Source organism: Rattus norvegicus, chromosome 3, assembly GCF_021556685.1.
Source record: "Rattus norvegicus strain SHRSP/BbbUtx chromosome 3, alternate assembly SHRSP_T2T, whole genome shotgun sequence".
In the NCBI taxonomy this organism is placed as follows: domain Eukaryota; kingdom Metazoa; phylum Chordata; class Mammalia; order Rodentia; family Muridae; genus Rattus; species Rattus norvegicus.
Window position 1 is genome coordinate 68,964,742 of NC_141536.1, and position 13,383 is coordinate 68,978,124.

The window sequence follows — 13,383 nt, forward strand, 5'->3', positions numbered from 1 at the left end:
TAAAAATTATTTTAGCCTTGATAAAAATATATTAATAAGGGGATAAAATATTTTCTTTACACTTCCACAGAAAAACCACAATGTAATTGTACCTGCTCAATCAATTCTACTGTTTTTGTTTGTTTGTTTGTTTGTTTGTTTGTTTTGGTTTTTTGGGGGGTTTTGGTTGGTTGGTTGTTTGTTTTGTGAAAGAGTTTGTCTGTGTAACAGAGCCCTGGCTGTCCTGGAGTCGCTTTGTAGACCAGCGGGGGTGGGGTGGGGGTGGGGAGGCAAACCCACAGACATCTTCAGCTTCTGCTGGAACTTATAGTGTGCACCACCAAGCCCAGCTAGTAGTGGTTTTGTTGTTTGTTTTATTGTTTTGAGACAGGTTCTCTCTACATAGCTCTGGCTATCCTAGAACTCATTATGGAGGACAGGATGGCCTGGAACTCAGAGATCTACCTGCCTCCGCCTTCCAAGAGCTGGGATTAAAGGCGTATGCTATCATTCCTAGACTCATTCTCTGAAAAGAAAAAAAAAACTTTTATTTTATTTTTAAATCAGTTTTTAGTATCATCCCTGAAAAGTTTCTGTTATAAACTTAGCTAAATGGTTTGTAGAAGGCTACAGGTACTCACTGTAAGAAAGTGTTCCCACAACTTGAGTCACCACTTCTCTGAGATTCGGGACTGGAACTGAATCCATGGAGGATGAGGGGAGGGGCAGAAACCAGTCCAGTGATTTTTTTTCCTGAACCTCTCTAGTCTTAGAAAACATCTATCTTAATAGCAATATTGCAAGCAGAAACATATGTATGTTTGGTTTTTTTTCTCCAAAAAGTCTAGAAGGATCTAGCCAGGACAAAGATTATTTGCTGCCTCTTCAACAACAACAAAAATGTACCTCGACCTCTCAGAGCCCTCCCTATTTGAGCGGAAGTCTTGGCCCTGTCCCTCTATGTGCTCCGGAACAAGGTAGATTCCAGAAGAATCCCTCCCATGCAGGCCCGTGCCCCCTACCTCTCGCAGCCCAGACATCTTCCCTCAGCCTCAACTCCCTCGATACTTCGTCTCCCGCCAAAGCGCCCCTCCTCCTCTGATTGGCTCTCCCAGCAGCGGCCGTCCAATGGGGATGACGTATTCTGGCGCGCGGAGGTACTGCGGGCAGAGGAAGGAAGTAGTCAGGAACCCTCGACGCCCGGAGCGCGAGGATGGCAGCGCGCGGTGTGTAGCCTGGGCCGCGTGGCCTCAGACCCTCGTCGTCATCACTGCCCAGTGCATGTGGGTGCTGGAGACCCACAGCGGCCTGGGGGCACCAAGGAGAAACTACAAAACCCTGTGGGCAAAGCCAGTGAAGTCCGTGAGGGCCAACCCTGATTTCAGGCCTCGGCTAGCTCCTTGCTCCATTCCCAGAAACCCTCGCGCCGAGGATCCCTCTTCAAAGGAGTTGGGCCTGGGGGCCCAAGGTGTGCGGGGTGACCTGCTTTGCAGGGCCTTCTGTGCCACCGTTTTCTCCACTAACCCTCGTTTTCTTGTTTCTGGATTGGGAGAGGATCACTTAGGCTGTTGGCCTACCTGTGCTGCTTTGCGCAACCTTTCGACTTGAGACTGGACATTAGAAGGAAACAAAGCAAGTGGACAAGAGGACCATAGGAAACAGAGGACAACAGGAACAAATTCAATTGCAAAACAATTCCAGGTTGGGTCTGAGGAAAAGGCTAGGCATTGATGTTTTGGAAATCCTCCCGGCACCCTTGCAACAGGTGCCTCGCTCATGTACATTTCCTATGGCTGAGATGAAAATTAGTCGTCTTTCCCACCCTGCCCCTCTCACCTCCACCCCCATCCTCTTTCATGGTATAAGGCCTCACCCTCACACGTGCCAGGCAAGAATTCTATTCCTGAACTATACCATCAGTCCTTTTTAAATTCTATTTTGAAAAAAAAAATTCTACTTTGAGAATGGAGCTCACTAAATTGCCCATGCTGGTCTGAAACATAATACTCCTGCCTTGGCCTCCTGAACAATAGCTAAGATTTCCGACATAGGGTCACCAAGCCCAGCCAATGCTTCTTTTTCTTAATTTACTTACTCTGTCTTTTCTTTCCTGACAGTTTTGACGTGAACTATTTGGACTCTTCAGTGCTTCCTGACAGAAAACTGCATAACTGTACCAGAAAAAGGCAGCTATACGGTGAGTAGGGGTGGGGAAGTGGTCAAGGCACACGCATACACCCACAAACAGGAAGTATATGTCAGAATATTCATTTTATTTGGGTGGAAAAGAGTCAACTGCTTATCTCACCTTGCCCCATTGTTAGCCAGGCAGTTAGCCAGGGGGACGAGTCCATGTTTTTGCAAATGGATGAGGTCAGTCTGTCTCACTTTGGTCAATCAACAGTGGTCTTGTTTCTACGCAAGACCTCCCAAATCCTGTCTTGCCTTGATTGTGCACCCTCTACTGGTTAGTGTGATAAGTGAAAGTAAAGTGCACATGGCTTCCCAGAGTCACTTTTATAGCTAGCAGTATTGTCTTTAAAAGTGTAAAACTGGCCTGGAGAGATGGCTCAGCGGTTAAGAGCACCCGACTACTCTTCCAGAGGTCCTGAGTTCAATTCCCAGCAACCACATGGTGGCTCACAACCAACTGTAAAGAGATCTGATGCCCTCTTCTGGTGTATCTGAAGACAGCTACAGTGTACGTATATAAAAGTGTAAAATTCAGAGTATTCTAAGATGTGGTGCTCAGGAAGGATGCAAGTAGTTGGCACTACTGTAGGAGTTGGGTCTTGGCTAATATGAATGAGAAAAATAATAACAATCTTGGACATTTGGGGAAGACAGTTACTTTGTGCTAGGCACACACTGTACTAAACAATTTTACCTGTATTGACTCATTTTATTTTAGTTTGAATCAGTCTCTCTGTGCAGCCCATGCTGGCTGGCCTCAAACTCACAGTTATCTCACCTTTTCCTCTCAGTTGCTTCAATTACAGACATGTTATCCCACCCCCCATTCCCTCATTTGTTTTGTTCTGTGTTTGAGACAGGGTCTTATATAGCCTAGGCTAGCCTTGAACTAGTTAATTATGGGAGGGTGGATGTCCTTGAATTCCTGATCACACTACCTCTGCCCCCAGGAATTGGAAGTATAGGTATGCTCTACCATGTCTAGCTTATTTAAAGTTCTTTAGAAGCCTTACAAGGTAAGTACTGTTATTTCCACTTCATGCATGAGAAAAGTGAGTCTCTGAGAAACTAGGTCATCCGCATGGTATTAATGCAGCTAGGCTAGCCCAGAACTAGGCAAGCCAAGACTCACCCTGTCATAACAGTCTTTCTTGACAGTATCCTCCACATAACTTCTCAGCTGTTTTTTCAACTCATTAGCTTTTAAAATGTCTGCCATTTCAAAGGCAAAAACATAAGTTAGGTCATAATAACTCTAAAATATATTATCTCCCTACAGGAATCTGAACCAGGAAAACCTAGGAGGTTTATTAACCAGATACAGCATGTGCTCTCCTGCCAGTCCCAAAATCCTGTACAGGAATCCCCGGTTCCTCCGGGTAGCTTTTCTGCAGCTTCATCACCAGCAGCAGAGTGGTGTGTTTTGTGATGCCCTTCTGCAGGCAGAGGGTAAGAAATTACCTGAGGTTGAACTGAACAATCACTATAGAACAAGCAAGGTAAAATGAGTTCAAGGCCAGAGGTAAACCTCAAACTCAGAAGATTGTTATTAGCTATAAATATTGTAAACTTGTTGACAAAAAGCTTTTTTGTTTCCAGGACAGTTATTTTTGGGAGGGGATGAGGTTTTGTTGGTGGTGGTGTTTGTTTTGTTGAGATAGGGTCTCAGTCAGAACTTGCTATGTAGGCCATGCTGGCCTCAAACTCAGGAATCTGGAACTTGACCTCTGCCTCCCCAGGGCTGGAATTAAAGGCTTTCTTTTTACCACCACACCTGGCTTAGGATAAGTTTTTTCTTGTTTTTTGAGATAGGGTCTCATGCAACCTAGGTTTTCCTCGAACTCTATGTGGCTGAAAAGGGCCTTCAACTTCTACTTTTCCTGCCTCCTAAATTTACCAACATGCCTAATTTGATGCAGAGCTAGGGATCAATCCTGTGGTTCTTGTGTGCTGTAGACAAGCACTTTACAAAATGAGCTATATCCCCAGCCCTTTCAAAACTTCTCGAGAGTAAAATTGTTGGGAAGCTGAAAAGATGGTTTAGTGGTTCAGAGTATTGACTGCTCTTCCAGAGGGTCTTTGTTCGATTCCCAGAATCCACGTTTCAGCTTACAGTGGTCTGTAACACACACACACACACACACACACACAAAGTGTGTGTGTGTGTGTGTGTGTGTGTGTGTGTAGGTAGGTATGTAAAATATAAAACACATTTTTAAAAAGTTAAACTGTTACTATTTTTTAACCCCTAAAATTAAACTAGAATGGGGCTGGAAAGATCTGGCTCACTGGCTAAGAACATTTGCTGCTCTTGTACCAGCAGCCACATGTTGGCTTATAACTATCCATAAGCCCAGTTCCAGGGAATCCAATGCTTTCTTAGCAACTGGCACACGTGGTGCATATGTATTTGTGTAGACAGAAGACTCAATATGTAATTTAAACCTGGATTTTAAAGAAAGTAAATCTTGACACTAGGCAGGACTTAGGAAGTTTAAGTAAAAGGATCACAAGGACAGCTCAGGCTACTGAGTGAGGCGTACTTACTCATGCATGCTGCTCCTGTGTGTGCTTGTGCTCTGTCGCATACACATATATACGTTTTTTGGGCTGGGAGGTGTGCCATGGCACACAGGTGAAGGTCAGAAAACAGTGTGCAGGAGTCCGTTTTCTCCTTTCATCCTGTGGGCTTCAGGGATGGAACTCAGGTCTGTAGACTTGGTTGACTGCTAGTACCTTCCCATGCTAAGTCATCTTGCATACCCAGACTGTCTCAACAAACAAAACAGCAAAACATTAAACAAAAGTGGCCAGATAGTATAGGCTGGAGGGATGGCTCATTGAATAAAAAAGCCCTTGTGTTGCTTTTACAGAGGACCTTGGTTCAGTTCCCAGCAATGACATGGCAGCTTACAGGCTATCCAGTTCCAAGAGATCTGGCGCCCTCTTCTGGCTTCCTTAAGCATCAGGCATCTATGCAAGCAGAACATACATACACATAAAACATAAATATATAAATCTTTTTTAAAAGTTGAGCATATAGTTCAATTGACAGAGTGTTAGCCTAGTTTTTATAAATCCCTTGGTTCAGTCCCCAGCACAGATTAAACCAGGTGTGGTGGTACATGACTGTAGAAGTAGGAAGATCGGAAATTCAGGTCATCCTTGACTACATAGGGAGTTTTAACATTGTACCCAGCCCCAAAATAACTAAATAAGAGCATAGGGAGATGGCTCACTAGATATAAGTCCTATGTGTCCAAACATGAAGACCTAAGCTTGAAGCCCTAATACCCAAACCCATAGTCTGTAATTCCAGCACCCCTACAAAGAGATGTGAGTCAGAAGACAGGAGAACACTGGGAGCCCAAAGGACAGCTGGCCTGGCATAGGGAGCACATAGAGATAGACCCTGTATCAAAAGTGAGGAAAAACACAAGTTGTTCTTTTACCTATATGTATCTTTTATAGCACACGCATAATTGTGCTTACACACATGTGGTATGCAAATAGGGGCTGGGGAGAAGGCTTAATTGGTAAAGTGCTTACCTTAAAAGCACAAATATCTAAGTTTAGATGTCAACACCCATGAAAAAGCTGGGTGTCTTGATATCTATGTTCCTATAATCCCAGTGCTGGAGATATAGAGACAGACAGACCCTTGGGGTTTGTTGGCCAGCTACTCTAGCCAAATTGATGAGGTCCAGGTTCAATGAGAGGCTCCCTCTCAAAGGATAAGGTAGAAAATCAATCAAGGTCAACTTCTGGCCCCCACATACCCGAAATAAGTAAGTAAATGTAAACTATAGTAGTTAGAGAGATCACTCTATGGGTAACAAACTTACCATGCAAATGTGAGAACCCGAGTTTGAATCCTCAGACTCCTAGTAAAGCCAGTACAGTTGTGCACACCTCCAGTCTTAGTGCTCCTTTGCCTAGGTGGAAGGCAGGGGAATGAGAATCCCAGGAAACTTGTAGACCAGCTAGCCTGGCATTATGGGAAACAACAAAGAGCTCCTGTGTCAAGGTGAAAGGTGGGAACTGACGTTTGAGCTTGTTCTCTTTTATGTTCATGCTATAGCATGCAGATATCACCCCTTCATGAATATGCATGTACACAAACAAAGAAAAGAACTAGAGCCTGATGTAGAGGTGTACAACCTTAATTACTCTTCTCAAATGATTTGTGTATTTGAAGCCAGTCTGGGCTATATAATCAGATCCTGTCAGGAAATAAGCAAACAAAAACAAACTTTAAAGTCTTGTGGGCATAGAAAGTCTTAAAAATGAAAATGATATCCTAATGAGATAGTTGCAAAGATTCAAAATATGTTAAGCACTTGGGAAATTAAGCCTTTTTTTTTTATTTGTTTGGGCCTTTTGAAAACAAAATCTCACGATTTAATCCTAGCAATATGGAGGCAGAGGCAGGTGCAGGTGGATCTCTGTGAGTTTGAGGCTACCCTGGCTTCAGAGTTCCAGAACAGCCATAACTTCACAGTGAAACACTGTTTCGAAAAACCAAAAGAAAAAAATCAAAACAATACCTTACATCCTGGCCTTCAGAATGACTGAACTCTTGATGTTTCTACCTACGGACTTCTGGTGTTACAGATATGCACCACCAAATGGGACTTGAACGAGGGTGTTCTTTTGGCAGGGGGAGGGTTGTCTTGTTTTAGATTTACTTGTTTTATTTATATGAGCACACTGTTGCTGTTTTCAGACACACCAGGAGAGGGCATTGGATTCCATTACAGATGGTTGTGAGCCACCATGTGGTTGCTGGGAATTGAACTCAGGACTGGGAGAACAGTCAGTGCTCTTAACCATTGAGCCATCTCTCCAGCCCTGGACAAGGTTTTTTAAAGCCCTAAGTTCGCTGATTGGTTAGCTGATGCTGTTTCATATTTTCCCACTCTTTCAAACTGTTGCTTAAGGTTTTTTCTTATCTCCAAATTAGTGATCTTTGTTGTTATTGGGACGAAAAACAAACCAAAGCAAAGAAAAAGCATAATAGGGCTGGAGAGATGGCTCAGCGGTTAAGAGCACTGACTGCTCTTCCAGAGGTCCTGAGTTCAATCCCCAGCAACCACATGGTGGCTCACAACCATCTGTAATGTGATCTTGGTGCCCTCTTCTGGTGTATAGGCATGTATCAGGCAGAACACAGTATACATAATAAATAAATAAATCTTTAAAAAAAAAAAAAAGAAAACAAAGAAAAAGCATAATAAATGTGTTTTTATTTTTGTTTTTTGAGGTGAGGCTGTCCCAGCCCACTGCTGCATCCTGTCTGCCTGTAGTCCCTTCTTCACAGAACGCTTGGAGCGGGAAAGGCCAGTTCAAGGTCGGAAGGTGGTGCTGGAGCTGGGAGGCCTAAAGATCCAGACACTAAGGAAGCTTGTGGACTTCCTGTATACGTCAGAGATGGAAGTATCTCAGGAAGAAGCCCAGGATGTGCTGTCTGCTGCCCGTCAGCTCCGAGTGTCAGAGCTGGAAACCCTTCAGCTAGAGGGCGGGAAGTTAGTAAAGGCTCCTCAGGGCCGAAGACTTAACAGAGAGTGCTTACAACCACCAAGTGCTGCGCCAATCTCTGCCAGAGTAGTGGTACCCAGGAGCCGCCCTCGAACTCCACTGCCTGTCACCCAAACTCCAAGTCCTCTTGGGGCAGTGAAGTTGAAGTCCTTAGGGGAAGAAGAGGGGGCTCACAAAAAGAGCAACCTACCAAATGCAGATAACTTGTCAGACACTCTTCTACTCAAGAAGAAAGCCAGAGTTTGCCTGACTCAAGAAAGAAGTTCATCTCCATCAAGCCAGAGAGAAGGGCCTAAGGAAAACAAGAGTAACCCTGGTTCCACAGCACTCCCCAGTTTGTACCCTTCTGTGGATGAGCAACTTTTGCCCAGAAAGATCAGGCTGAGCCGCTCAAAGCCATCCCCCCATGTCTATACATCTAAGCCTTCCAGCATGTTAAGTGGTCCCAGCTCAATGCCCACAGCCCCTGGCCGGCGTCTTTGGAGGCAGAGAACTGTAAGTGAAGCAACACAGGGTGTGGATAAGCAGAAGCCAGGAGAAGTTAGTACTCTACAGAGCACTCCAGACCCACCTGATGTCGGGAAGACAGGTGGGAAGAAGCAGCCAAGCCCTGAATCCAGAGCCCCTGCCTCCAACTCTGTAGAGGAGGGGCAGGTTGGAAGAGTAAAACTTAGAAAGATCGTCAATGGTACCTGCTGGGAGGTTGTACAGGAGCCTCCCATCAGAAACACTCAAGATAGCCCCCAGATCCTAGAATCCTCAGATGCAGATGAGCCTCCGGGAACTCTGCTGTCCTCAGTTAATGAGCAGGAAATACCTGCTAGAATACAACTGTGTCATGACTCCCCTGAGAACTCTAGACTTCAAGACATTCTGCTCTCTGCTAGCCACTCCCCAGACCACCCAGTGGTGAAGTCAGAGTTTGGGTCCAGTCCAATGCTGACAGGGAAGGAACCTGAGTTGAATATTGACTGCAGAGAGCCCTACACATTTGACACAACCTTGCTTAGCCAACCTTGTGAGGCTGAGCAATATCGAATCACAAGTGCTGCAGCCACCAGTGAACTGGAAGAGATTTTGGACTTTATGCTATGTGGCTCAGATGTTGAACCACCAGTAGGATCTTTGGAGAGTCCTGGGGCTGAAGGCTGCAGAACCCCAAGTTATCACCTGTCAGAAACAGGAAAGAATTGGATTGAAGGGGAAGAATGGTGTTTGCCAGACATGGAACTCTGGCCCAGAGACCTCACAGGATTGGAAAAAGAACCAGTTGGTGAGAACAAAGAGCCAGTTGAGCCCTTTAGTCCCCTTGTCATGCGCTCTGAGAACACAGAATCAATTGAGCCCCTCAGCCCCCTTGTCATGCCCTCTGAGGTGAGTAGAGAGGAACTTTCTCTAAGAGGCTCTTGGACTCCAGACCTTGAAATTACCAGCTCCCAGCCACTGGATGGTCAGGGAGAAAAACTTATCCACCTTGACTCCTCTGACCCTTCCCAGAGGTCTTATAGTGATCTCTCTCCTCCATGCCCAAACTGGGCCGACACAGGGCTGGAAGTGTCCCTAGGCATGGATGAGGTATTGTGTCCTGTTCCCAAGGCAGTCAGGGAAGTGTCTGCCAACCCTGAACTGCTGGACCCATTTCCTGGCAGTTCTGAAGATGAAGAGATTGATGTGGTAGACTGGACAGTGGAAGGGAAGCTGGGGCCCACTAGTGTTCCCTCTGTCTGGCCTGATCCTTCCTCAGAGTCAGAAACAGAGGTAGATATACTAACATAGTAGAGGTAGGAGGGCAGGTTAGAGCTCTTAGGAGGGTGACAACTATTCATGAACAAAAAGCTGTGTCAGAAAAACAAGCATGTCTCCTCCTCTCAGCACTGATCTCCCCTCAGGTTTGTGCACCAGGCAGAAGTCAAATAAATAGCAATACCATGGATAGAGAATTATGAACAATGCTATTTCTTTGTAATCCATTTTTCAGTGATAAAACTCTGGTCCCCAACTCTGGTCATAGAATAGTTATGAATAGGCCTCTCTCAGTTCATGAGACACAGTCACTGAAAATTCAAGAAAACTTCAAACACTGTATTCAAAGAATGTTTGAGAAGAAATGAAGCCATTTTTTGGCAGAACACTGAAATGAGTGGGCTCTCTAAATTGCCCAGGCTGGCTTTGAACTTTGACTTCTGCCTCTGCCTCAGCCTCCTGTAGCTAGTATTACAGGCCTGTGCCACTAAGCCCAGCCTATGGGGCTTACTCACTGCCGGTATGGGAAGTCATGAAAAAGCTGCCACAGAAGCCAGAAAGATGTTACTTCCATGGCCACTTCCAAGAAGTAGATTAAAAGTAGTTGATTTAAAAAACAGATTTGCTTTGTACAGTTTTGTTTTAAAGCAGGGTCTCTAGTAGGCCAGGTTGGCCATGAACTCCTAGTCCCCTCAGCCTTCCAAGTGCTGAGATTGCGGGCATACACCACCAAACCCAGCAACATTCATGTTTTTGTGTTTCACATGTTTTACCATAGGCCTTACAATTTCCAGACACAAGTTACTTTGCACTATGAAAAATACATAGACCAACAACTCCACAAAGTTGGTTGTATCCATTCTTTAAGACAAAATTTAAACTTGATCCTTATTTGCAAATACTTGAACTTTTATTAAACAAATCAACACACTTTTACAGTGCCTTGCTGGAGATCTGCCTCAGAACTGAACCATCACTTCTGGTGAGGAAGAAACTATGGCTTCAGGTACATAGCTTAAGTTTGGCCATGCACCATCATAAATGCTTCAACATCTCCAGGGACTGAAAGCTGCAAATAGAGAAGGGAACATTAGAGTAGGGTTCAATCACAAGAACCAAGAAAGACATGCCCTCCCCACAGCCACACACAACTCTGGAGCTCAGTGAACTCACCTTCCATCAGTGATCACTCAATATGCATATTCAGAAAACATGCCAACAAAGTACTGTATGAAACACCAGGGACAAAATCAAATCTATGTAACCAAGAGTTTGGGGGTGGGGTGTGTGTGTGTGTATGTGTACGTTTTAATGTTAACTCACAGATTACTAACACAACTCAGAAAAGGGCAGGTAAAGTGAAGTAACAGCAAAGATTCTATCAATACAAGGGAGAAAAAAAACAACTAGAGGTAAGCCACAATTTACTGAATGGGTAAGATTTGCAATAGACTCAAGGGATTAAAATAGCACCAGAGGTGGAAAACTGAATTAGCAAACAAAACTTGCCTATACCCTCAAGGCAAGACTTAATTAACAGGGAGCACAAATGGCATTTCACTTAGATGTATTTGGGGGTCTGGAATGTTAGCAGGGATTCTACAATTTATCTATAAAAATCCCGAATCCCATGTAAAATACACCAGAATGGTAAGGAGACCTTCCCTGTCTATCCCAGCGTGCATCCCCTGGTCACGATGCAAACCTCAACAAGAGGACTCTTTCCCAACCTCTTATGAAAGGTACTTCTTCAATTCTTCAACCATCTCTTGAGGCTCAGGAAATTTGAGCTTTCGTGGAGGGCCCTTCTTAATACCAGTCCAGAGTTCAACACCTGGGAAAAGATTGGATAAAGCCAAATTATGGTGGTACTCATTAGTACCCTCCTCAGTTTTCGGGTGGCGGGGTGGGGGTCGCTTCTCGCCCCTCCCCCCATCGCGGCCTCTACTCACGACTGTTGTCCGGGCGCAGCAGCGTCACTTCGAAGCTGCCCCTCCGCGGCTTGGACCGGTTCACTTGCACAGATATCTCTGGGGCCTCCAGTTGCAGAGCCTGGCTCAGGGCAGCAGCATGGCGGCCGTAGACACGTCAGCTCGTACTGCAGACACAAGAGGTTGCAAATGGGGGTCTCTGGTCCCAGCCGCTAAAGCCTACCCTTCCCTGCCCTTCTTTAATCCCCCAGCCCCTCACCAATGCTCAATGACCACGGCCGCGCCCTCCGCCAGTTTCTCGCGCTTGTCCGCCGACTCGATAGGCGCGGCCCCGGCCTTACGCTTTCTTCCGAGAGGGGCCATGGCTCGGATCTCCGAATGGAGCGTTGGAGGAATAAAGTGGCGACGCAACCCGAGAGGGAGAAAGCAGCTGCCCGGAATCACAGTTGCAAAGTTCAAATCTCGCAGCAAACGGGAAGTGCACGGGGTGGGAACACGTGATCTGAAGGAGGGCCCTTCAATCACAACCACGCTGCCTATAAGAAGGGAGTGGGCGCGGCGCGGAAATCCGGATCAAACCACCCTGTACAGCAGAGAGGACCAGTACTCTGAACCCTTTAGAAAAACACAATGGGAGGAGATGGAGGGGTCTTGAAAGCCTCTTTCAGCTGGGGGCTTTCTGTATCTATACCTCCTACCAAGGGATCCTCAGACCAATTCCAAATGAAGTCCATGGTGTTTGTACGTAGATTACAGAAACTAGCTAATTCGCACCAAATTTCTTTTTTTTTTTTAAAGATTTATTTTATTTATTTTATGTACAGCATTCTGCCTGCATGTGACTACAGGCCAGAAGAGGGCACCAGATCTCATTTCAGATGGTTTTGAGCCACCATGTGGTTGCAGGGAATTGAACTCAGGACCTCTGGAAGAGCAGTCAGTGCTCTTAACCGCTGAGCCATCTTTCCAGCCCTCGCACCAAATTTCTTAATCCACATCCCCAGTGGTGAAGGCAAAAGGTATGCCCTTCGATGTTGTGTATTTTGAAACCCAGCCATTTACAATCTAGACGCAGTAGTGGCGCCTAGTCTTGGATACTTAGGTGAAACCAAGACTAAAAAAGTTGAGATCTAGAGGTGTGTTTGGCTTTTAAAGTCAGTTCAATATTCAGTTTTAGGATTGAAAAAAAAAAAAGCAGTCCCCCTGCAGCTGCCCACTAATAAAGGAGAAACACCAAGGCAATCAAAATAACAATCCCTTTATTAGGGAAAGCTGTGGGGTAGGAGGAGACAACAGCTGTTCAGCCATGGGGCTTTCTTCTTCGGGGCCCACCACACAAAGGAACCTCTCAGATTTATACTGCCCTTCCTCTCAGTTCCCATGACACAGGGTGGACATCAATTCTATTTCTAATGATGAAATCCTGGTTGAAGGCTTTTCATTTAAGAGACACTTAAATGATAACACATATACCCCTTTTAGGTGTTCTGCCTTCGTGTGTTTGTGCACCACATACACACAGTGCCAGCCATGGTCAAGGGTAGATGTTGGAGACCCTGGAACTAGAGTTACAGACAATTTGGCTCCATGTGGCTGCTAGGAATCAACCTGGGTCTTCTGGAAGAACAGCCAATTCTTTTAACCACTGAGCCTTTTCTCCAACCCCTTAAACTTAAATTTCTTTCTCTTTCAAGATTTACTTATATTTATAGTATTCTGCCTGCATGCCAGAAGAGGGCACCAAATCTCATTACAGATGGTTATGAGCCATCGTGTGGTTGCTGGGAAGAGCAGCCACCATACTTTTAATCAATGAGTCATTTCTCCAGCCCCAAACTTAAATTTCTTAATGCACAGATCAAGCCAGAAAGGCCCAAAGGAAGAAAGGGTCCTTGAGGGAAAATTATAAATGCTTCATACTCCGATAGCTAACATGAGAGTTAATTTAGTCTATGCTTTGCAGGCTCACTAGGGGAATGATTAAACCAGACTGGTGATA

The 13,383-nt window shown here is 45.3% G+C and overlaps 2 protein-coding genes across 3 annotated transcripts; one reads left to right on the forward strand and one right to left on the reverse strand.

The window, feature by feature from the left end:
• Window positions 1–1,164: 1,164 nt before the first annotated feature.
• On the forward strand, window positions 1,165–10,072 carry Btbd18 (BTB domain containing 18). The gene is given in 4 exon segments (NM_001430745.1): window positions 1,165–1,680; window positions 2,097–2,176; window positions 3,452–3,621; window positions 7,436–10,072. Coding segments are annotated over 2 exon segments (2,175 nt in total). The 5' UTR covers window positions 1,165–1,680; window positions 2,097–2,176; window positions 3,452–3,497; the 3' UTR covers window positions 9,487–10,072.
• A 227-nt stretch (window positions 10,073–10,299) lies between these two features.
• Window positions 10,300–11,864, reverse strand: Selenoh (selenoprotein H). 2 transcript variants are annotated; one of them, NM_001321292.1, is made up of 4 exons: window positions 11,644–11,864; window positions 11,406–11,551; window positions 11,184–11,287; window positions 10,300–10,522 (listed from the first exon to the last, which is right to left on the reverse strand). In NM_001321292.1, exons 1-3 carry the CDS (start codon window positions 11,745–11,747, stop codon window positions 11,187–11,189), a joined length of 351 nt encoding a protein of 116 aa, NP_001308221.1. In that variant the 5' UTR covers window positions 11,748–11,864; the 3' UTR covers window positions 10,300–10,522; window positions 11,184–11,186. The 2 variants fall into 2 exon arrangements, with proteins under 2 accessions (NP_001308221.1, NP_001108411.1); NM_001114939.2 differs by having other exon boundaries at window positions 11,159–11,287.
• Window positions 11,865–13,383: the final 1,519 nt, after the last annotated feature.